General features: G+C 44.5%; 1 protein-coding gene across 1 annotated transcript in view; it reads left to right on the top strand.

Annotated features, from left to right (window-relative positions):
* The window catches only part of LOC115099079 (phospholipid scramblase 1-like), a 57,291-nt gene extending 39,360 nt beyond the window's left edge, over nucleotides 1-17,931 (top strand). Inside the window, exons 7-8 of the mRNA XM_029616385.1 lie at nucleotides 3,514-3,675; nucleotides 17,806-17,931. Coding sequence (XP_029472245.1) covers nucleotides 3,514-3,675; nucleotides 17,806-17,865 — 222 coding nt within the window. The 3' untranslated portion in view covers nucleotides 17,866-17,931. The remainder of the gene's footprint in view (nucleotides 1-3,513; nucleotides 3,676-17,805) is intronic.
* The last annotated feature ends 7,410 nt before the right edge of the window (nucleotides 17,932-25,341 follow it).

The raw sequence follows: 25,341 nt of genomic DNA, 5'->3' as shown, positions 1-25,341 counted from the left end.
ATTTGGCATCTCAACTCCATCTCATAGACCTTACTGATCCGAACACAGCTCTCCGTTCCTGGAACAGCATCACAGAATCCATTGCCAACAAATGATGTCCTCTAGTAACAAAGAAATCTCACTCCAACCCCTCCAAAAGGCAACCTTGGTTCACTAATGAACTTAGGAAACTAAAACAAAGCTTAAGACAGAAAGAGACCAAATGGCATAAAGCCCCGTGCGCCAGCTCACTGGTCTCCTACAAATTCACCCTACATCAATACAAGGCATCTACAATGAGATCCAAAAGGGACTTCTACGCATCCAAGATCCATGACCTGGTCTTCGACGCCAAAGCCCTCTTTGCCTATGTATCTAATCTCACACAAATCAACCCTCCAGAGATTCCCAGTAACCTAGCACAAGCTAAAGCTGAAGAACTAGGCCATCATTTCCGAAACAAAATCACCAGCATCCTAACGCAACTGCCCTCCAGCACCCAATCTCTCCCAACTCGACATCATCCTCCCTTCAAAAACATTTGTTTTGATGCATTCAAACCCATTTCTACCTCTGAAATACAAATCACCCTTAGGAGAACGAAACCTTCCTCTCACCCTTCGGATCATATCCCCACCAAACACCTCTTGACAATTCCTGACTCCATCTCCAACTCACTGGCGGACATCATAAACTGCTCTCTATCCCAAGGATCCTACCCAGATGACCTCAAACTAGCCTCCCTCAAACATAAAGAAACCAAATCTGGATCCGAAAGACCCAAATAATTTCCGCCCGATCACCAACCTGCCCTTCATAGCCAAGATTATGGAAAAATTAGTGAACACTCAAATATCGGATTACATTGAAGATAACAATTTCCTATTCCCCTCCCAATATGGGTTCCGCAAAACATTAAACACAGAATCTCTCCTCATTTCCCTGACCGACTTCCTCATCATGGGTCTCGACAAAGGTCAGTCCTTCTTACTGATCCTACTGGACCTCTCAGCAGCATTTGACACGGTCAACCACTCCATCCTCATAAACCAGTTAGCCTCCATAGGAATTTCAGGCACCGCTCTTACATGGTTTAAATCTTTCCTCAGCAATAGAGGTTACAAGGTTAGGATCCAGAACAAAGAATCATCACGCTATGACTCACCCGTAGGAGTCCCACAGGGTTCCTCCTTGTCTCCTACACTCTTTAACATCTACTTTTTACCACTATGCCAGCTTCTCACCAACCTCAAGCTAAAACATTTCCTCTACGCGGATGATATTCAGATCGTGATCCCCATTAAAGATAACTACTCGAAAACACTTGACCACTGGGAAAACTGCTTCCAAGAAATCAAGCACCTTCTCTCCAGCCTAAACCTAGTATTAAACTCCTCCAAGTCTGAACTCCTGCTCATCTCCCCTGAAAACAGTTGCAACACCTCTACGCATCCTGCCAGTCCACCAACCACACAAGTGAGAGACAGGAGTGATTATTGACAATCGCATGAAGTTGAAAGCCACCATCAACAGAACCACCAAAGACTGTTTCCACAAACTCCAGGTGCTGAAAAGGATTAAACCTCTCTTCCACACTCAAGACTTCAGAACGATCCTACAAGCAATCATCTTCTCAAAGTTAGATTATTGTAATTCAATCTTACTTGGTCTCCCTTCCTCTTACACCAAACCTCTTCAGATGGTACAAAATGCGGCAGCACGAATATTAAGCAACTCCAGGAGGAGAGACCACATCACCCCAATCCTAAAAAACCTCCACTGGCTGCCTATACATTTCAGAATCATCTACAAGTCCATTTCCATTATATACAAAACCATCCACCAACTAGCTCCAATTGACCTACTAATCCCACTTAGACTACATAACTCATCTAGACCGACAAGAGACGCATACAGAGGATCTCTCCAAGTACCTTCTACCAAAACCACCAGACATATTACCTTAAGGGATCGGGCCCTCTCCATAGCCGGTCCCCCTTTATGGAACTCCATCCCCCCTGATCTGAGACAGGAGCCCTGCCTCCTAACCTTCAGGAAAAGACTTAAGACTTGTCTGTTTAAGCAAGCATTCCCGGACCCTAATTAATCTCTAACTCCACCAACCTATATCACACAGGCACTTTAGTTTCAATGATGTACAATTATCTTTAGCTGACGTTATCCTGTCCTTTTATTTCTCTCCCCTCCCAGTTTTATCTTCCTTGTTATTTGTAACTGCTTTCTCCGCACCATAGTCCAATTTGAAGTTTATTTTGCACCCTGTTCAACTGTAAACCAGCATGTTGTTATTATATCATGAATGCTGGTATATAAAAAAAACCTAAATAAATACAAATAAATAAATACACTAATACCTAAACCTCACCTCGAATTACTAGGTGGGCCTCCTATAGAGATATAAATACTTATCTAGGGTGATGGTATCATGGCTAGGTTCTCTCTCTCCCCCCCGCCAGTGGTTGTATGTAGGAAATACCACATTCTGGCACTTATCTCAAAGTGCAAAAAAAGTTATCACAATTTGCAGTAACTTAGCTCTTCACATAGGTATTAGCACAAATTGTGATAAACTCCCTAATATCATAAAATATGCCCCTTTTCCCATCGCATGCGATATTTACCACATTTTGATAATTCCAAGCCTTAGGTTGCAAAATTCTATGCACTTTCTCCAACTCCCAGCTGCTTGAATAGCAGCTGCACACAACTTCATCCTCTCTGCAGCTCCCTCTGTAGTTCTCTGTATCTTTCTTACTCACACTCCTCTGATACAAACATTTCTAATTGGATGTGAATCCTTGCAGGGTTTTTTTTTATCTGCTTCTGGGATTGGATAAAGATTGCAGTATGCCAAATGGATCCCAACCAAGCATTAGTCCAACTGCTGGATAAAGTCATTGTCCACCCCTTCCAGTCTTTTAGTTCAATTGAGGCTTTAAAGAGCCACAGCACAATATTACCTCACAGATATTGATGTGGGATCCTAAATTTATATAGCACTATAAGGTATATGCAGTGCTATACAGACACAGTATAGACAGTTCCTGTGGAGCTTACAGTGTAGTCTACAGAGGGATTTTGAGAATAGACAGACATTAAGAAGGGGGCCACTTTGGTGAATCAAGGGTCTTCTAAAGGAGAGCAGAGATGTGGGTCTGGGGAGGGGATGCAGGTAGGACTATTTGCTTCTGGTAGTTAAGATGAGTTACATACAAACATGGCTTCTATCACTAGAGTGTAGTTAAATACTTGTCCATTTAGATACACAGAAAGTACAGAGCTCCATTTACATAAAGACCTGTGTGTGTGTGTGTGGTGTGTGTGTGTGGTTTTTTTTTTAAGCCTTCTTAGTCCATGAGAACTACCGTTCCTGAGACGAACTTCATTTATAAAGCATCTTTATATAGCTACAAGGAGCAGTGTTTCAAAACTGCCAGGGCTAAGATGACCAGAAAGTATCAATTCATTTTATCATACCTTGAATTCAGTTAGTCATATTTCACATTAATCTAGGTGAAGACACTAGATGAATCTTTGGTAGTTGGAAGAATTTCCAAGCAATGGTCTGGAATTATCAAGGAGGTGTTCACAGATGCGGACAACTTTGGGATCCAGTTTCCTTTAGATCTGGACGTTAAAATAAAGGCAGTAATGCTTGGTGCCTGCTTCCTTATAGTAAGTTTTCCTTAATTTATTCAATTGTTATCACCAAAGTGTATGAAGATGAGTAAAATATGGTTTGTTCTAGAACTCAAATGGAATTTCATGTGCCTGGGAAGGCCACAATATTTATCTTGACCTTATGCATCCATATCAGGGCTATGTATGATAACAATCAAACCCCCCTGGGTGTGGTGGATTACTGTTGCACTGTAAGGGGAATCCAAGGAAATTAGCGATAGAATTCAAAGGACATGTGACCTGGCTGGGGGCTGAACAGCTTACCAGACTCCTGCTTGGCTAAATTTAAAAAGTCTAATTAAATATAACTTTACTCATTTTTCCAAATATATATTGCTTTTATCTCTGCTGTTTTGATTCTGTTCTTGTGTGTGGCAGGATTATTTTTCTCCCAACAGATAATGCTTATTCTTGCTATTTTGTGTGTGGCTGATACATTTTTCCAAAAAAAAACCCCAATATTTCTCCAATAGTGCTTTCTAGGGATGTGAATCGTTTTTCAACGATTAAAATTATCGTCCGATAATGTTTATATCGTCTTAAATCATTATAGAACGCGATACAATAGAAATTCTAACGATTTATCGTTAAAAATCGTTAAATCATGTTAGTGCGCACTAACTCGAGTTAGTGCGCACTAACTCCCCGTTAGTGCGCACTAACTCGATTTAGTGCGCACTAACTGAAAATGATACAAATAAACACTTTCCAGGTCACTGAAGGTCAGTTAGGAATGAATATGTGTTCCTATTGGCTGGCTGCCCTCTTATCTATTGATGTTACCAAGGTTACCACTGAGGTGATGGTTGGGGGGATGGGAAATGGAACTGGAAACTAACGAACACCAACAGAAAATGAAACAAAGTGTTCACACTTCCCAGGTCAGTAAAGGTCACTTAGGAATGAATATGTATGTATGTATTCCTATTGGCTGGCTGTGCTCTTATCTATTGATGTTACCAAGGCTAATACTGAGGTAATGGTTGGGGGGATGTGAAATGGAAACAGTTGGAAGCTTGACAAAAAAAGTAATGTAATGATCAGCACTCACGTGACTAGAACTTGTTTGTTTATTATTTTTGTTAGCAGGCACCTGAAATGCTAGTGCATGTTGAATTTGCCAATCACTGTGCATTTTAGAAAGGTGGTCCTGGCTGGAACTGTACACAGTTCAAATATATGTAATTGATTGTTGGTAAGTGTATTTTTTAAGTAGCCACACTGGCACCAGTATGTTTACTTTTCCTCCTACTTAACTCACTAGCTCAGCTTTGTAAGAAGGGCTTCTCTGCTTGTGTGTTGTGTGTTGTTTTTGTTTGGCGTGAGGAGAGCAGAAACATCAGATTTTTATTCAATCTACTACAGTCATCTCTTACAGTGCCCTATCCCTATTAATACCAGGAGTGTTGTGATCTTCCTGCACACAGTGCCCTAACCCTGATACCAGTCTGAGACAGCTCCCTCCCTGCATTACTAGTGAGAGGCTGGCTTCACAGACAGGGGGGAGCTGCCTGACCCTCACTCCTGACTTCCCCCATGTCCCAGCTAGTGAATGGTGTGTGGGTGAGGGGGGGGGAGGATGGTGAAGTCTGAGACAGCTCCCTCCCTGCATTACTAGTGAGAGGCTGGCTTCACAGACAGGGGGGAGCTGCCTGACCCTCACTCCTGACTTCCCCCATGTCCCAGCTAGTGAATGGTGTGTGGGTGAGGGGGGGGGGAGGATGGTGAAGTCTGAGACAGCTCCCTCCCTGCATTACTAGTGAGAGGCTGGCTTCACAGACAGGGGGGAGCTGCCTGACCCTCACTCCTGACTTCCCCCATGTCCCAGCTAGTGAATGGTGTGTGGGTGAGGGGGGGGGGGGGAGGATGGTGAAGTCTGAGACAGCTCCCTCCCTGCATTACTAGGGAGAGGCTGGCTTCACAGACAGGGGGGAGCTGCCTGACCCTCACTCCTGACTTCCCCCATGTCCCAGCTAGTGAATGGTGTGTGGGTGAGGGGGGGGGTGGATGGTGAAGTCTGAGACAGCTCCCTCCCTGCATTACTAGTGAGAGGCTGGCTTCACAGACAGGGGGGAGCTGCCTGACCCTCACTCCTGACTTCCCCCATGTCCCAGCTAGTGAATGGTGTGTGAGTGAGGGGGGGGGGAGGATGGTGAAGTCTGAGACAGCTCCCTCCCTGCATTACTAGTGAGAGGCTGGCTTCACAGACAGGGGGGAGCTGCCTGACCCTCACTCCTGACTTCCCCCATGTCCCAGCTAGTGAATGGTGTGTGGGTGAGGGGGGGGGGGGGAGGATGGTGAAGTCTGAGACAGCTCCCTCCCTGCATTACTAGTGAGAGGCTGGCTTCACAGACAGGGGGGAGCTGCCTGACCCTCACTCCTGACTTCCCCCATGTCCCAGCTAGTGAATGGTGTGTGGGTGAGGGGGGGGGGGGGTGGATGGTGAAGTCTGAGACAGCTCCCTCCCTGCATTACTAGTGAGAGGCTGGCTTCACAGACAGGGGGGAGCTGCCTGACCCTCACTCCTGACTTCCCCCATGTCCCAGCTAGTGAATGGTGTGTGGGTAAGGGGGGGGGGGAGGATGGTGAAGTCTGAGACAGCTCCCTCCCTGCATTACTAGTGAGAGGCTGGCTTCACAGACAGGGGGGAGCTGCCTGACCCTCACTCCTCCGGGGTATTGTGATCTTCCTGCACACAGTGCCCTATCCCTGATACCAGGGGTGTTGTGATCTTCCTGCATGCAGTGCCCTATCCCTATTAATACCAGGAGTGTTGTGATCTTCCTGCATGCAGTGCCCTATCCCTATTAATACCAGGAGTGTTGTGATCTTCCTGCATGCAGTGCCCTATCCCTGATATCGGGATGTGTGCAAGAAGATCACAACACCCCCGGTATCAGGAATAGGGCACTGTGTGCAGGAAGATCACAACACCCCCAGTATCAGGAATAGGGCACTGTGTGCAGGAAGATCACAACACCCCTGGTATTAGGGATAGGGCACTGTGTGCAGGAAGATCACAACACTCCTGGTATTAATAGGGATAGGGCACTGTGTGCAGGAAGATCACAATACCCCTGGTATCAGGGTTAGGGCACAAGTTCTAGTCACATTGACTGATCACATTACTTGTTTTGTCAAGCTACCAACTGTTTCCATTTCCCATCCCCCATATACTGTCAGTAGGAAACTTGGTAACATGAATAAATAAGAGGGCAGCCAATAGGAATACATATTCATTCCTAAACTGACCTTAACTGACCTGAAAAGTGTCAAATTGTATCATTTTCAGTTAGTGCGCACTAACTCCCAGTTAGTGCGCACTAACTCCCGTTAGTGTGCACTAACTCGAGTTAGTGCGCACTAATCGGAAAAAACGATTTTTAACGATTTTTTAACTAAAAAATCGTGCCTAAGACGATTTTCTTGCCCTGCCACACGATTTCTATCGTTAAGACGATATGGAAAACGATTCACATCCCTAGTGCTTTCTATCTCTTGTGTGTTGCTGGAATCTTACACTTGTTTTTTAGGTGGTATTTTATATTTGCAATGTATTAATTTAAATTATCTTTGTGTTTTTAAGAGAGAAATACAGGAATCTACCTTCCAGACTTTGTGGGTGTGGTGCGTAAAAGTTGCACAGCAAGGGGTATCCAAGCAAGGCACTACTAAAATCTAGTTAGAGATAGAAATCAGGTTCTTTATTCCCTCCCACCCCTAGAGTTTTTCCTTCATAAATAGTTCTTCCAAGGTATTAGGTTAAGTGAATAATATAGGACCAAAATATCAATCTCACAATTTGTTTATTAATCACTATTAGCAAAATGTCCTTTATTCAGACAATTGTGGTGCTTATGTCCCAAGGTCTATCATTTAGAGAATTAAGGATTATCCAATTTGCCTTCAGCTATCTGCCATGAATAAGGAGATAATCCATCTGAAAGAGAAATTATCCAAGGTTAAGATAACCTCCTCTTCCTTGCAGCATCCAGAATATCTCTTCTAAATCGAACAGAGTATTCAGAAACTCAGGCAAAAATGGTTAACAGTAGGCTCTGGCAGAACAAGTCCTATGACTCTGAGATACCCAATTTCCCCAACTTTGAAGCATCCTGTGTATCTGCCCCCACTCCCACAGAGAAGTCATACATCTAGGGTTCAGAAACCCTGGAATAATTGGATAACAGTGGGCTCTGGTAGAATAAGGCCTGGATAAAGAGACACCCACGCCCACTCTCCCCACTGTTACCCTTACATAATGCATTTTCTACATTGGAAAATGAAGACGCCCCAGCAATAGAACATGAAGTGATGTCTGAAAGGGAAGTAGTCACCCAACACACCCAGAAACCTTCCAACATGATCAAATGTCATAAAAAGAAAGCTGCTGCTGCTGCTGGAAGACCCAGTCATCAGAGGAGCCAATTTCAGAACTCATTTTGATGGGGACACAACCGTTAAATGCCTTTCAAGATCATCAGCTAATACATTTGCTAATCAGGTGGTCAAAGCAATTATAGAAGAGTAAGGAGTCTAATAGTAATGTTATCATATATCTGGGAACCAATGACTTTGCTAGAAATTTGGCCATAAAATACAGAAAGATTTCTAAAATATAGGAAAGAAGATTAGCCACATGGCAAAGATTATTGCCTTTTCAGAAGTATTACTTGTTCATAGTAAGGAAAGGAAAGGCTAAGCCATAAAGATAATTTCAATTTCTGGGGCAAAATCTGGTGTAAGAAAAGTGGTTTTGGATACATTGGAGGATTAGGCCGTGTATGGAGCAATAAAAGGTTATAGGGTAAGGATGGCCTACATTTGTCTGTGGAAGGAAAGAAGATGCTGAATGAAAAATTAAGATCATATATTAAAAGGTATTTAAACTAGGGAGCAGGGGTGGCAGGAGGTGGCCAGTGAAATTGGCATGTCACCCCCAAGCAATATAGGAAGTGGGAAGAGCTGTTAACTTAAATTATTTCAGACTACTGATTTTATACTAAGATAATGTATATTTTGATTTGATTTTGATTTTATCTCTGCTCTTACTATACTGGCTCTCTAACTGTTTAAATTTAATGATTATTTAGTTTACTATTTTATTTAGTTTACTATTTTATTTTATTTATATATTGAAACTATATATTTACTTCCCTTTTTTCTTTTGGAAATGCAAAAATTTTAAATGAATATTTATTAGCTACTGTAAACTGATTTGATATGCTCACATGAAAAATCGGTATATAAAAATTATTAAATAAAATAAATAAATAAGTGAAAGTAAAAGCAGTTAAGAAAATCAGAAAAAGTGACTAGCAAAAGCAACTGGTAAGCTATGACTATAAAATGCTTGTGATCTGAGCTATAAAATCCCAGACCTGCAGACCCTAATAGAGGAGGCAGACTTGGACATTGTTGATGTTACAGAGACATGGATCACTGATTCTTATGCTTGGAATATGGCCATTCCAGGCTATAACTTGTTAAGGAAGGACAGAGAGGACAGAAAAGGGGGAATAATAGCTCTTTGTCAAAAACAATATCCTAGCAACTGAATTGCAAGGAAGCATTATGAACCATCCTAAATAAAGAAGATAGTGCTTCCATTTTTACTGGTGTGATCTACAGACCTTCAACGCAAACATAAGAACTGGACAGAAATATGATCGAAGATATCCAAAAGGTGGGAAAGAAGTGAGAAGTGTTACCCATTGGAGATCTGAATCTGCTGGATGTGGATTCGAATATCCCTTCTGCAGAATCTACAAGAAATAGAGAGAGTGAGGATGCCCTTCAAGGGATTCTGCTTAACAAATGGTAATGCAACCCATGAGGGTGTGATACTCAATCTAGTGCTCTAATGTATGGTAGTGGTTCACCTGAGCACCAGTGATTATCAGATGGTATAGTTCAATATCGTGAATAGGACACAAAGAAATCACACGAAGTCCCAAGTTTTCAATTTCACACATAAGGACTTTGTCAAAATGGGGACATACCTGGAGGAAGAAGTGGAAGTCTGGGAGAAAATGAGTGAGGTGGAACAACAGCGGGCCAGATTAAAAGGAGCTATTACAAAGGCAACAAATCTCTATGTAAGAGGAAAAAGAAACTGATCAGGCTTTCTAAGAAAGTGGCTGAAAAAATAAAGGCAAAAAAACCCAGCATTCAAGAATTACAAAGGATCTCAAAAAAAGGAAAACAGGGAAGAATATCTGTTAAAACTGAGGGAGAAAAAGAGAGAAATCAGAAAAGCAAAAGGTCAAACGAAAGAAAGGATTGCCAAAGAGGTAAAGCGAGGTGACAAAACATTTTTCAGATACGTCAGAGAAAGAAGGGAGACCTGAAGTGGTATAGTGAATTGAAAAGTGATAAGGAGCAATGTATAGAGAGAGATGAAGAAATGGTAGAAATATTAAACAAATACTTGTTAGGTGTTCAGTAGAGATGTGTTCACTAGAGATGTGAATCAGAACCGGAATCGCCATTTTTAAAGATGGCACCGGCGATCCAGTGCTACCTCCAAGTGACAGGGGCCGGCCAATGGCATGGATACCCTGTCACATGGTAAGGGCAAAGGGCCATCGGCGCCATTTTGATTAGTGGCAGCCGACGGCCCGGGAGCGGAAGATCGCTCCCAGGACCCCCACTGGACCACCAGGTACCTGTAAAAAGTTTTTTGGGGGGGTCGGGAGGGTGGGGGAAGCTAAGGGATTAGTTTTAAAGGGTTGGGGTGGGTTTAGGGGTTATTTTTGTGTGCCGTTTTTCCCGCCCTCCCCCAAAACGATAAGAGAACCCCCACAAACAATTTTGTGGGGTTTTCCTATCGGTTTCGGGGAGCCCCCGATTTCTGACAATTTTGAAAATATCGTACGATATTTTCAATCGTCAGAAGCCCAATTCACATCCCTAGTGTTCACTAATGAAGACCCTGGAACAGGACCGTTGCTGGTTGACAAGATCATAGATGGGGATGGGATAGACAAAACTCTGTTTATAGAAGAACATGAATGGGAAGAGCTAGGTAAACTGAAAGTGAACAAGACTATGGGGCCAGATGAAGTACATCCCAGGATACTGAGGGAGCTCAGAGATGTGCTGGTGGGTCTCCTGAAAGACCTCCTCAATAGATCCCTGGAAATGGGAGTGGTGCTGCAGGATTGGAGAAGAGCAGTTGTGGTCCCACTTCACAAGAGTGGTAACAGAGAGGAGGCTGGAAACTACAGGCAGGTTAACTTCACCACAGTAGTGGGACAATTAATTGAGACTCTGCTGAAGGAAAGGATAGTGAACTATCTACAATCTGGTGGGTTGCTGGACCTGAGGCAGCATGGAATCACCAAGGGAAGGTATTGTCAGACAAATCTGATTGATTTTTTTGATTGAGTGACTAGAGAATTGGAGTAAGGAAGAGCACTTGATGTGATCTACTTGGATTTCAGCAAAGCTTATGATATGGTCCCGTATAAGAGGCTTATGAATAAAATGTGAAGCTTGGGAGTGAGCGCCAAGATATGGCATGGATTACAAACTGATTGACTGATAGGAGACAGTGGGGTAGATTTTAAAAGCCCTGCGCGTGTAATTCCTGCAGGATTTACACGCACAGGGCACTCGCTTGCCGGTGCACCTATTTTGCATAGGCCGCCGGCACACGCAAAGCCCCGGGACGCGCGAAAGTCCCGGGGCTTGCTAAAATGGGTGGTCCGGGGGCATGCTTGCGGTCCGTGGGCGTGTCCAGGGGTGTGTCTGCAGTCCGGGGTGGTCCTGGGGCATGGCCGAGTACCCCGACACAGCGGCCTGTGTCAGGGCCTGGCCAGCCGGCATGTGCAAGTTACACCTGCCAGCGGCAGGCGTAACTCCATCGAACAAGGTGGGGGGGGGGGGGATTTAGGTAGGGCCGGGGGGGTGGGTTAGATAGGGGAAGGGAGGGAAAGGTGAGGTGGGACAAAAAAAAAAGTTCCCTTCAAGGCTGCTCCGAAATCGGAGCGGCCTCGGAGGGAACGGAGGCAGGCTGCGCAGCTCGGCGCACGCAGGCTGCCGATTTGCGCAGCCTTACGCGTGCCAACCCCGGGTTTTAAAAGATACGCGCAGCTACGCACGTATCTTTTAAAATCCGGCGTACTTTTGTTCATGCCAGTTGCGCGAACAAAAGTATGCACGCGCTGTTTTTTAAAATGTACCCCAGTGTGTAATGGTAAAAGGAATCTACTCTAAAGACAGAACCCTGTTGAGTGCCACAGGGATTAGTTTTGGGACCAATTCTGTTCAATATCTTTGTGAGCAACAGTGTGGAAGGGATAGAAGGTAAAGTTTATGTATTTGCAGATGATACTAAGGTCTGCAACAGAGTGGACATGTCTGAAGGAGTAGAGAGAATGAAAAGTGATTTAAGAAAGCTTAAAGAGTGCTTAAGATTTGGCTGCTGAGATTCAATGCCATGAAGTGCAGAATCATGCATCTGGGATGAAGTAATATAAAAGAGCAGTATGTAATGGGGGGTGAAGACTGCTGTGCACAGACCAAGAGAAGGACCTTGGTGATCTGAAGATGGTGAAGCAATGTGGCAAGGCGATAGCTAAAGCCAGAAGAATGCTGAGCTGCATAGAGAGAGGAATAACCAGTAAGAAAAAGGAGGTGATGATGCCCTTGGACAGGTCCTTGGTGAGGCCTCACCTGGAGTACTATGTTCAGTTCTGGAGCCCATATCTCAAAAAGGATAGAGATAGGATGGAGGCAGTCCAGAGAAGGGTGACCAAAATGGTGTGGCATCTCCATCGGAAGACTTATGAGGCGAGGCTGAAGGATCTACGTATGTGTACCCTGGAAGAGAGGAGTTTTATTGATGTGTGAATTTTGAACCTTTTCCATTGGAAAGGAAGCAGTAGATCTAGGAGACATGAAATGAAACTTCAGAGAGGATGACTCAGAACCAACATCAGAAAATATTTCTTCATGGAGAAGGTGGAGGATGCCTGGAATGCCCTTCCAGAGGAGGTGGTGAAGATGAAAACTATCAAATAATTCAAAGAGGCATAGGATAAACACTGTGGATCCCTACAGACTAAAGCAGGGGTGGGCAATTCCAGTCCTCGAGGGCCACAAACCTCTCGAGGTTTTAGGATATCCTAATGAATATGCATGACATAGATTTGTATACACCTGAGGCAGAGTGCATGCACATCTCTCTCATGCATATTCATTAGGGATATCCTGAAAACCAGAGTGGTTTGTGGCCCTCGAGGACCGGAAGTGCCCACCCCTGGACTAGAGGATATAAATGAAGAAAAAGGGTGCTGTGGCAGTTACTTCCCTAAACAGTAGGCATGGGGATTTAACCAATAAGCCTTGATGCTTTTGATACAAGTGCAACATCCCTCTGTGCCTCGTCAGCAGGGGGGAGAAGGAAAACTGGATTCAGACAACAACCAACAAAGGCCCAGACTTTTAGAGTCTGGGGTACTGATACACAGACATAAGCGAAAAAGCACAGGACTGCTTCTATGCCCAAGTCCAAAAGCAAAACACGACAAGCAGTATTGTCTGAATTTTCAAGAAGGCTTCCTCACCCAGTAAAAATGTTGCTAGCAGTAGTTTTTTTATGGGTTTGACAGTTGCTTGATTTTGATTGTAAATATTACTACACTTACCATAAGGCTTGAGGATAACTGCACGGAGCAGCAGTTAATACCCTTAAGAGAAGCGTGGAGGTAACCTGCACGGTATGACAGATACTACTAGAAATTTGCTAGGCAGACTGGTTGGATCGTTTGGTCCTTTTCTGCCATCATTACTATGTTATTATGTTGTAAATATACTTTTTCTGGTTTTTCAGCAACTATATGACTATTATTTTATAGTATGAGAGTAAGCATTCTTTAAAATTGGTAAAAGTAATTCTCAAATAATTTAACTGGCTAACTTGGGGAGCTAGTCAGTTAAAACTTGACAGTTAAAAATGACACCTCCGGGGGGGAGGAGCCAAGATGGCCGCTGCTGCTGAACGACGCTGAGTTGACTGCTCTACCCTTTTTTACCTTGCGAAAAATTTCTTCTTTTTGAAGCTACATCATGCCTCATAAAAGGAAGGGCAAAGTAAGAGTCTTTCCTCCGGACTTACCTAGCCCGGTAGGGCAGAGGGTCATCACTGACTTCGCTGTTCATGGCGCTCAGTTTGGGGCTTCAGTCGCCGCTGCAGAGGTCTCGAGAGGAGCGGGAATCTCGCTAGGCGAAATCACCCTGAGCCCCCCAGACCCACGTGTGCCGTTGTGCAGCTCTCCACTCCCCGTGGTTGGAGGGACTGTGCTTACCGATCCGAGTTTGGTCGAGACGCTTCAGTGTGGAGGAACCACAAGCACTGAGGGAGCAGGGACGAGAGTGCCTGACCTGCCTAACCCGGAATATAGGCAAGAGACTCTGGAGAAGGGGAATCCCGGAACAGATGTCGAAGTGCCAGGAACATCGGGCGTAAAGCCACGACGGGAGGAGGTAGGAACTGTTACTCTTTTACCCTGGGAGTTTAAGAAACCAACGGACATTACATTAGAGTCCCTTTGGGATCTAATGATGGCTAATGCCCAGACCCTAAGGGAGCAGTCTCAGCAGATGGGGATTATGGACAAAAGAATGGAGAAAGTGGAGAAAGAACAGAAGCAAGATACCCAGGAACAATCTGTGGCTATTCAAGATATATCAATAAAAATGAAACAACTTCAAGATTCAAATACTGCTCTTATGAAAGATCGTATAATTGCCCAGAGGAGGATTGAATCAATCGAAAATCATTTAAGAAGAATGAATATAAGAGTGGTAAATTTTCCTAAAGTTTTGGGAGAACTCCCTATACTGACTTTCAAAAGATATTTGGGGGAGATACTAAAGATACCTGTTGAATCTCAGCCAGCTATCAAGAAAGTATTATTTTTACCTGTAAGAAGAGAAGTTTCTCAATTACCAAATGAGGGGAACAGGGTGGATTTAGATAATCTAACCCAATATCTAGAGAATTCAACTTTGGAAGTAGCAGAAAGAGCAGTTCTCTTTGTTTCATTCTTTACGGAACCAGATAGATCAAGGTTAATGAAAGCATAATTTCAAAATAGTAGTACTCCCTTTATGGGAGCCACAGTAAGGATCTATCCGGATCTGTCTAGGGCTACCCAACAGAGGAGGAAATTGTTTATTATGATGCGCCCTGAGGTTTTGGCCAAAGGGGCAAGCTTCTTATTGAGATTACCATGTAAATGTATCATAAAGTATGCAGGGAATACGTATATATTTTTTATCCCCGAACAGCTGAGGCAGTTTCTGGAGGGTGGGACATAGCCTAATTTAGGGGATATGAAGTATTATGAGGCCTCATCAGCAGTAAAATAATATGTTTTTCCTATGTACTCCTTTATTTTCTTCCTTTTCCCCTCTTCCCCCCCCCCCCCCCCCACACTTTTTCCAATGAAACAATAATTGTAATTTCCTGGTATAAATGCATCTATGTGTATTGTGCAAGTACACTAAGTTGTATGAAAAATTTCTGTTGATCTAGTATATTATTTCTGTATTTCCTTACAAGTTTTTTCTTGTTATATTTGTTTGAAAATGAATAAAATATAAATATAAAAAAAAAAAATGACACTTCCAGTCCCATAACCATCAACTGGCTAAGTGCATAAGTGACAAAAATTTAGCCAGTTAAAAAGTGGGAAGCTCATGGGTTGATCCTGGGGTAAGTTAAGTTTAATATACACCTCAGAAAATAGGCATTTAATTCCAACTAAAATTTTAATAAGCATATATCAAAAAATCCTTACATATCCTATCCTATCTATCCTATCTATACATGCTAAAAACTACCTATAGATAGTACCTTCATTGTGAAAGTTAAGTTTAGGTATTTAAAACTGAGTGAATGAATATTGGGCTTAAATCTAACCGGGTAACGCGCACACATGGACGCGCGCATATTTTTTAAAAATCTACCCATAGGGGTAGATTTTTTAAAAAAGCTCGATCGTGTACTTTTGTTCGCGCAGCAGGCGCAAACAAAAGTACGCTGGATTTTATAAGATACGCGCATAGCCGCGCGTATCTTATAAAATCCTGGATCGGCGCGCGCAAGGCTGCCGATTTTGGGCAGCCTGCGTGCGCCAAGCTGCGCAGCCTGCCTCCGTTCCCTCCGAGGCCGCTCCGAAACGGAGCGGCCTCGGAGGGAACTTTCTTTCGCCTTCCCCTCACCTTCCCCTCCCTTCCCCTACCTAACCCACTCCCCCCAGCCCTATCTAAACCCCCCCTTACCTTTGTCCCTAGATTTACGCCTGCTAGAAGCAGACATAAATCTACGCGCGCCAGCGGACTGCTTGCGTGCCGTCATCCGACCCGGGGGCTGGTCCGGAGGCCTCGACCATGCCCCCGGGCCGATGCCATGCCCCCAGTCCCGTCCCCGAAACGCTGCGTCCTGCCCCCGAAACGCCACGTCATTCGGGCCCGCTGCCCGACACGCCCCCGACACGCCCCCTTCAAAAAACCCCGGGACTTACGCGCATCCCGGGGCTCTGCACGCACCGGCGGCCTATGCAAAATAGGCGCGCCAGCGCGCGAGGGCCCTGCTCGCGTAAATCCGTGCGGATTTACGCGAGCAGGGCTTTTAAAATCCGCCCGACTGCGTTTAGGCAACTATTCTGAATGTAGTATTTTCACTTCTTAAAAGTGGCTTGAATGCTTCAGAGAGCTGTTGTGGCGGACAGCAGGATATTGCTGCCTTTAGAGCTACTTCTAATGCCTCCCTTTCACCAGCAATCAGGTGTCACTATTGGGTCTTCTTTGTCCCACTGCACTAGAAAGAGTTACTGCAAAAGCACTGCCAAGAAGCAAAAGTCCAGGTCAGAGCATCAGATTCGCCCAACAAAGAATCCCTCATTGTTACAGTCAGCATAAAATATCTCCTGGATTTGGGGACATTTAAATTTTTGAACTCACTATCTAATCTTAATGTGATTCCTATAAATGAGGATTAATAAGCAAGTTAAAGGTGATAACTTTTTTATTGGATGAACACAGTTCATCTGTGACTGTACAACATTACTGTCATTGGATCCCTTTTACTATTCCATACCTGAACATGACTTTTCTACTAATGAGATAGACAAAAAGGGTCTTATCTGCAAGAACATTTAGGGGTAGATTTTAAAAGGGTTACGCGCATAAGGTACGCGCGTAACCCTTTTAAAACGCCCCTGCGCGCTCCGAGCCTATTTTGCATAGGCTCGGCGGCGCGCACAAGCCCCGGGACGCGCGTAAGTCCCGGGGCTTCGCTAGGGGGGGCGTGTTGGGGACGTGTCGGGTGGGCAGCATGATATTCGGGGCGTTCTGGGGTGCATTCCGGGGGCACGGCCGAGGCCTCCGGAACAGCCCCCGGATCGGGAGATGGCATGCCAGCAGCCTGCTGGCGCGCGCGAGTTACGCCCGCCAGAGGCAGGCGTAACATTTACAATAACGGTAAGGGGGGGTTTAGATAGGGCCGGGGGGGTGGGTTAGGAAGGGGAAGGGAGGGGAAGGTGCGGGGGGTGGAGGGAACGGGCAGCGCGTGCAGGGCTCGGCGCACACAAGGTGCACAAATGTGCACCCCCTTGCGCACGCCGATCCCGGATTTTATAAGATAAGCGCAGCTACGCGCGTATCTTATAAAACCCAGTGTACTTTTGTTTGTGCCTGGTGCGCGAACAAAAGTACGAGCGTGCTGTTTTTTAAAATGTATCCCTTAGCATACACTCAGCATGCACAACTCATCATCATTCCTGTATCATAGTTCTCCTTTGTTTCTAACAATCTTTTTGATTCACAGATCTAAGAATACGAAGTGATTTGCAGATCTCACTTGAAATCAACTTACGTTTTTCTTCTGTTAAGTGGCAACTTATTCGTTAATTTTCATTTTTCTGTAGCTTTGGAGTTCTGCTTTATGATTAGCTACAATTTTATTTAGTATTTACTATTATGAATAGGTTAATAAGTTCACTGGCAAAAGCAATGTTAATTTTTCTACATTTAGTAGATGAGTTTGTACATAGTTAGCCCAGCTGTACATGATTCTTAATTGTGTAATTTTTTAATGTATTTTGTTTTTAGGACTTCATGTTTTTTGAAACATCGCAGCACCAGAAACGTCAGAGAGGAACATGGCGATAGCATGAATCCAAGCTAGAAATTAATTTTTTTTGTAGGTGTTAGGCAAGCTTTGCAAACACCATTACTTGAAAACGTAAACATTTGCCTTCTGATAATTATTAGTTTTTTTCAAACTTTTATGAAAAGTTTATTTTCTGTAGATGTTAATAATTCATATAAAATTGTGATTTAAAGCAGAAATCAAAATTGGGTCACTTTGTACAGCATAATGTGGACAGGTCTCTCTGCTTGTGGCCTGCCCTGGACCACTTCCAGAACATTGGAAGCAACTTTACAGCCAAACACTTGCAATAAACTCCTTTATTTTCTCCTGTAGCCTGTTCAACCATGGGCAAGCACACAGTCCCATTTACTGCAGCACCTGGGGCTGTCAGGCAGTACAGTCGGGCATCTCATGTACTGGCGGATATCAGATGCTCTGCGGGAGCCGCCTGTGTTTTGGGCCTCAGGGGGATGGGATGAGGGTTCTAAGGGAGGGGGGAGGGGGATCCAAACCTCGGGGGGGGGGGGGGGTGAAAGTACGGTGAAGGGGGTTGACATTGAACATTTGTGCATGACAATGGGGAAAGGGCACGGAAGAGCGTCCAATAATGTTAGGGCTGCTGGTCAAACAGCCATTTATGTTTAATATTGGGGAAGACATACTTTTGATCTGCAAGCACATTGATGGCTTTTTTTTTTTTTTTTTTTTTTTTTGAGACTGTCAATGCTACTTACCCAGATTACTTTTTAAGGATATCCAGATAAGCAGCCACCCAAGCCTGGATAACTTTAGGCCAGCTCAGCAGCAGACCTAAAATTATCCAGCTAACAAATTCGACTACGATAACTCAACTGCTCTCTGGAACGCCCCTTCTTTATCTGGCTAAATTATAGCTGTATAACCTAGAAAAAGTGGGTGATGAACCTGTACCAGCAGATGGAGATGAAGCAAAGCTGACATCACATCATAGTATATATATACCCCTGCAGTGATAGCCCACCAGTATTCTCCTTCTCCAGCAGATGGTGGATGTGCATCTCCTGACTGGAGATTGATTAAAGTATTCAGAAGGAGGAAAGAAAATTAATTTGCCCCGCTCTTCTGTGGTGATACCATATGGTCCTTCCCTCAGTTGAGAATTCCTGAGGAGATATATATTAGATTTTCCCTCAGATGAGTGCCTTGGTCTGGTAGCTGTTTTTCAGCCAGCGTGGGCTTAGCTGAAGTGCGGCGGTGACGGTATATGCCCTCTCCCCTCACAGCAGGAGACCGAAGCTATACTCAGCCAGGATGGGTTGAGGTCAGGTAAAGGAAAAAAAAAAGGATCAGAGAAGGAGGGTTTTTTGTAGGGATTCCTCCTTCCTCCAGTCTCCATGCTCAGCGCGCCAATCTGACATTCGTTCCCATCTCCGAGGGAGTTTAGGGGACGTGGGCAGCCTGGCAGGTTGAGCAGCCTTTTTTGGGCTAGGCCCCACTCTCAGGCTTATTACTGTGTATCGCATGGCAGGCCATGGTGGAATGTTTGCATGCTTTCCTGCACATTAGGCTGCCCTCTTCATGACCGTCAGTTCCATGTAAGTACATTTGACTGTGCGTCCAGTTGTGTGCCCAATTTTTGGACACTTACTTGGGCACCTGCTTGGGTGTCCAGTTGGTAGCAGCGCTTCTTTTGAGGCATGCGCTTGCCTATATGCACAATCTGAGTGTCATTGAGGGAGCTCAGCTTTTGGGCGCTCATCGAAGCACAGGGTTGTACCTTTAAATTTTGGACTCCTAAATTTTGGACGCCTATTTTTTGCAGTGTGAATACAGCTGGATGTATATCATTCAGGCGGCTGTTAAAGCCTCCTGGTAGACTAATGGCGCCTATAGCCAAGAAACCTAAGCACCTTACCCTCTGTGATGCTTGTCATTTTTGAGCATCTCAGTCTGGCATTCCCTCTAACTTGTGTCACACTGCTTGGAGGCTCAGGGAGAATCGCCTTTGTCTGATTTTACTAAGCCCGGTTCTTCCCAGTCTGATGTGGGCCTGGGTAAAAACATGTCAGAAGGGACGTCTGACTTTGGAACTCCCCTAACTGGTTCATCAACAGGGGAAGGTAGTTCAGTGGGTACAGGACAGGTGCATCCTGGTTTTGACATGGATCCTTCTGCCTTTTCATGAATGCTGAGCAGCTGTTGCCTAGTCAGGTTGGGGCTCATTCCACTAGGGCTCAGGCAGTGTCATGGGTAGAAGTTAGATTGTTGTCTCCCATCGACATTTTCCGAGCTGCGACATGGACCCCCTTGCACATCTTTTCCAGGTATTATTGTCTGGATGTGCAGGCCCAGGTGGACACAGCCTTTGCACATGTGGTTTTGACTGCATCACTGGCAGCTTCCTGCCCTGTTCGGGAGTAGCTTTGGTTCATCCCACTTGTTCTGGATCCACCTGTCTAAATGCTAATAAATGAGAAATTACTACTTAACCTGATAATTCCCTTTTCATTAGTATAGATAGGTGGATCTATCTTCCCGCCCTTGGCTGCCTGCGGGTTGTTCTATTGTCCTCCTGCATGGCTATATGTTTTCTGGGGTTCCTGGTAAGTGTTAATCCAGTCTCTAGACTAGTGTTCATACATTCTTTGACTGAGCTCAGTGTTTCCTGTTGGCTGAGTGCTGGAATGGTTATCGGTTAGGTCCCAAAAAGCAAGAAGGTAGGCGATCTAGAAAAGCCGACAGGACAACAAAAGAGGTAGATGCCAAGGTATTTTTCAATTTTTATTGAAGTGGAGACGTGTTAAAAAAGTTTAGCCCAACTCTGACCGAGTTTCACCGTTCACATAACGGCTGCCTCAGGGGCTAAAATTCAATCATAAAAACATCATCTTTAATAAAAAGTCTAAATAAATAATGTCACCAAATCAATCATAAATATAATAATTAATAAATATTAATGATAACTCCAAGTATTGCTAAAACATTATTTTTAAAAATCATAGAGTTATAAAATGAATTCATTATGAAAATCTATTTTTATGAATGGTGACATCATATTCACACCTCTATGATGAAAATTTGCCTATAAGAAATCAATTTGCGGAGTTCTTAGTCCAATCTATGATTATATAGGAAAATTATGTGTGATAATAAAAATTAATAAAAATTACTGAAATAATACCTTGTGATTTTCTATAGTTTAAAAACAAATTTTTAGAAAAGAAATATGTTACCTTAGATATGTATATCTGGACTCAGGATTACTGAGCAAGCATGTATACTTGTGCATCAGACAGATCTGTGCATTTGGGATCCGCAGTTGCTTTGAATCTATAAGAGTATGGTAAAGATTATATGTATATTTTTAAGCCTATACATTTACATTTCCATTGATGGGACTGTTTATTTCGATGAACTGGCTAACCTTTTCTCTTATAAAAGTAAATCCTAATCATGTGGATTCTATTAGCACCTAAATCCAAAATCCATTATAATTATGTAGTAAAGTAATAATAATATTTAAAGTGTAAACCTAAGTGATACATTGAGTGCCTAAGAACCCCCAAAATGTGCTCCTTGACTGAAACATAATCATTCCGATTATGAATGAAAATAACACTGGGAGCATATATGATGTATATTACTAATAATGGGGTGGATTTTAAAAGGGTTACGCGCATAATCCTTAAACCCCCCTTCCCCCTGTGTGCAAGCCCCAGGACACGCGTAAGTCCCAGGGCTTTGCTAGGGGGCATGTCGGGGGGCGGCGCGACGTTCGGGGCATTCCGGGGGGCATTCTGGGGGGCGTGGTGCTGGCCCGGGGGCATTCTGGGGGGTGTGGCTGAGGCCTCCAGACCAGCCCCCGGGTCGGGTGATGGTGCACGCAAGTTATGCCTGTCTCAAGCAGGCATAACTTTTGCGATAAAGGTAGGGGGGTTTAGATAGGGCTGGGGGGGTGGGTTAGGTAGGGGAAGGGAGGAGAAGGTGGCAGGAGGTGGAAGGAAAGTTCCCTCCGAGGCTGCTCTGATTTTGGAGCGGCCTCAGAGGGAACGGGCAGCACGCGCAGGGCTCGGCGCGCCGACCCCGGATTTTAAAAGATACGCGCGGCTACACACATATCTATTGAAATCCGGTGTACTTTTCTTTGCGCCTGGTGTGCGAACAAAAGTACGCACTTGTGCTTTTTTTAAAAATGTACCCCAATGTGTATACTGACTTAACTTTAACAAGAATGGATTGATGTTCTAAGGTTTTATTAATTTAACTTACAACGCACCCAGTGCTAAACATTAAAAAAAAAAAAAACAAATCGTAGAGTGTTTAAAACCCCCTCAAAACGAAAGACGATCACTATACTTAGAGGTAGATCTTAAAAAAGTACGCCAGATTTTATAAGATACGCATGCAAGGCTGCTCAAAATTGGCAGCCTGCACATGCCGAGCCGCGCAGCCTGCCTCCATTCCCTCTGAGGCCGCTCCGAAATCGGAGCGGCCTCAGAGGGAACTTTCTTTCCACGTCCCCCACCTTCCCCTCCCTTCCCCTATTTACCCCCCCCCCCCCCCCCCCAGCCCTACCTAAATCCTCCCCCTACCTTTTGTTGTGCAAGTTACGCCTGCTTGAAGAAGGTGTAACCTGTGCGCGCTGCCTCGGCATCCCCCGGCACAGGCCGCAGTGCCGGGGGACTCGGGACTGCCCTCCCGCTCCGCCCCTGAACCATCGCCATAGCCCCTGGACCCACCCGGACCACCCCTGACCCCCAGACACGCCCCAGGACATGCCCCTGGACTGCCGACATGCCCCCCGGACACGCCCCCTCCCACCCCTTTTACGAAGCCCCAGGACTTGCGCGTGTCCCGGGGCTTTGCGCGCTCCAGTGGCCTATGCAACATAGGCGCGCGAGTGCCCTGCGTGCGTAAATCTGGCAGGATTTACGTGCACAGGGCTTTTAAAATCTAGCCCTTATTGTGCAAAATTAGAGTAAGAGCAGTGAATTTTTCAATCCCAAAAAAGGGGGGAAACGTGCTAGTGAAAGTGCAAAAATATTTTTACGAAAAATGAAATTGTTTCTATTACTTGTTACAAATCACAGCACTGTAATTAAGAAAAGGTATTTAAGAAGTTACTCATGAGAAATCCTAGCCTAAATTTAAAAAAAAACACGGTATGCAGAGAACTTGTATGAAAAAAACAATGAAAAGTACAAAAACATTTTTACTCTTTAAAAAAATATGAATGCGTTTCTGTTACTTGTTAAAGATATCGCTGCAATTTTAAAAAAGTATTTAAATTGCTTGTGAGAAATCATAGCGCTGTAGTCAAAAACCACAGTGTGCAGAGGGCTTGTATGAACAAACAGACTTCTAAAGATCATGACTGTGATATAGTGTAGCCTCCACTATGTAAGGAACATGTTTAAAACAGCACATATCACTTAACTGATGATTTGTTACAAGGATCTATCTACATAAAATAAAGCATGACAGCTAACCAAATGTTGAAAACCCGATTATTTACCTTATGCTTTCATTACAGATCTGAGTCTCCACTCCAGGTAACAAACATAGAAACATAGAAACATAGAAATGACAGCAGAAGAAGACAAAACGGCCCATCCAGTCTGCCCAGCAAGTTTCACACTTTTTTTTCTTCTCATACTTATCTGTTTCTCTTGGCTCTTAGTAACCTTTTGGTTCTATTACCCCTCCACCCCCACCATTAATGCACTACTGCTTCACCATTTTTAACCTCAAATTTTGGCGCCAAAAATGGCTGTCAATCATTGTCCCGATTAAAAAACTGGAAGGAAACGAAATGGCTCTCTTAAATTATGAAACATTTTTTTTTACTATGAAAAAGTATAATACACAGTTAGAACTAAAAATAAAATGTAATTTATTCCATTAGTGAGTAAAACTAATCTGACAATCATGCTGGGGGTGGTTTGAATGCTGAAATAGATTACTCTGTTTTCCTATAAAATGCTTGAAAGTAATTTTAATATTGTTCCCTGTTTACAGAGAGGTAGATCTTAAATAAGTACGCGCTCGCGTACTTTTGTTCACGCAACCGGCGCAAACAAAAGTACGCCGGATTTTATAAGATACATGCGTAGCCGCGTGTATCTTATAAAATCCGGGGTCGGCCCGTGCAAGGCTGCGCAAAATCGGCAGCCTGTGCGTGCCGAGCCGCGCAGCCTGCCTCCGTTCACTCCGAGGCTGCTCCGAAATCTCGAACATCTGCAACACCCTAACGTTTGAATGCCCGACAGGCCCGCTGGTCCCTCTTCTTCACTTGCTTTAATTTCGACCTGAGGTACCGCCCAGCGGTCCAGAATACTCATACTGATGCATTATCACGCTCATTTCTGATGGAGGACCACCCTGAACAACCACAGAATATCATAGATCCATCACGAATCCTCTTGTCCATTTCTCAGACTGTTCCTCCAGGGAAAACGTTGTGCCCCGCAAACTCTGCAACAAGATTTTGGAATGGTCCCACGACTCCCATGTGGCAGGTAACCCTGGCCAGGCTCGGACTCCCACTCTTCTTCAATGCTACTATTGGTGGCCCCAAATGCAGCGCGACATTTGAGTCTATGTGGACTCTTGTCCCACCTGCGCACATCAGAAACCATTGGCGGGATGATCCTGGAGGCTGTTACAGCCATTGCCAGACCCCAGGGAACCCTGGACCCACTTGTGGTGGACTTCCCTCTCTCAAATGGCAACACTGTTATTTGGGTCGTGATCAACCGCTTCTCTAAAATGGCCTATTTGGTCCCATTACCAAGCCTTCCTACAGCTCTGGAGCTCGCTTGACTCTTCTCCCAGTATGTCTTCTGTCTTCACGGTTGCCCCAGCATGTGGTCTCCAACAGAGGGTCTCAGTTCACAGCCCGCTTTTGGCGTCTGTTGTGTAAAACATTCAATATAATACTGGACTTTACAACTGCTTATCATCCGCAAGCCAATGGTCAGGATGAACGAACCAACTGTTCCTTAAAGACCTTCCTCCGGTCATTCGCCAACGACCAGCAGGATAACTGGGCTAATCTCTTACCCTGGGCGGAGTTTTCTCATAACTCCAATTTCTGGGCCGCTACAGGTTCATCACCCTTCCAGATCATGTATGGGAAGCAACCCTTACCTCCATTACCAATTCCTCTCAACGTTCCATCTCCAGTGGCTCAATTAACAACGATGGAACTTCAGAAGCTCTGGATTCGCACTTCTGAATTGTTACAAAAGGCAGCCACTCAGTCCAAGAGATCAGTGAATGCCCATCGGAAACCAGTGCCTCAATTCAGACCCGGAGATAAAGTGTTATACAGTACGTGCTACATCCATTTGAGGCTACCTTCTATGCATCTAGCACCCAGATACATTGGCCCGTTTCCTGTTATCAAACAAATGGGGCCCATAACCTACCAGATATTCTTACCTAATTATTTAGGAATTCATAACGTCTTCCACGCCTCCCTCCTAAAACCGCTGATATTCTCATGGCCCTCT

This window comes from Rhinatrema bivittatum, chromosome 9 (genome assembly GCF_901001135.1).
Source record: "Rhinatrema bivittatum chromosome 9, aRhiBiv1.1, whole genome shotgun sequence".
NCBI classification, from domain to species: Eukaryota; Metazoa; Chordata; class Amphibia; order Gymnophiona; family Rhinatrematidae; genus Rhinatrema; species Rhinatrema bivittatum.
The sequence above is the reverse complement of the archived record's forward strand: the minus strand, read 5'-3'. Positions and strand labels throughout refer to the sequence as shown.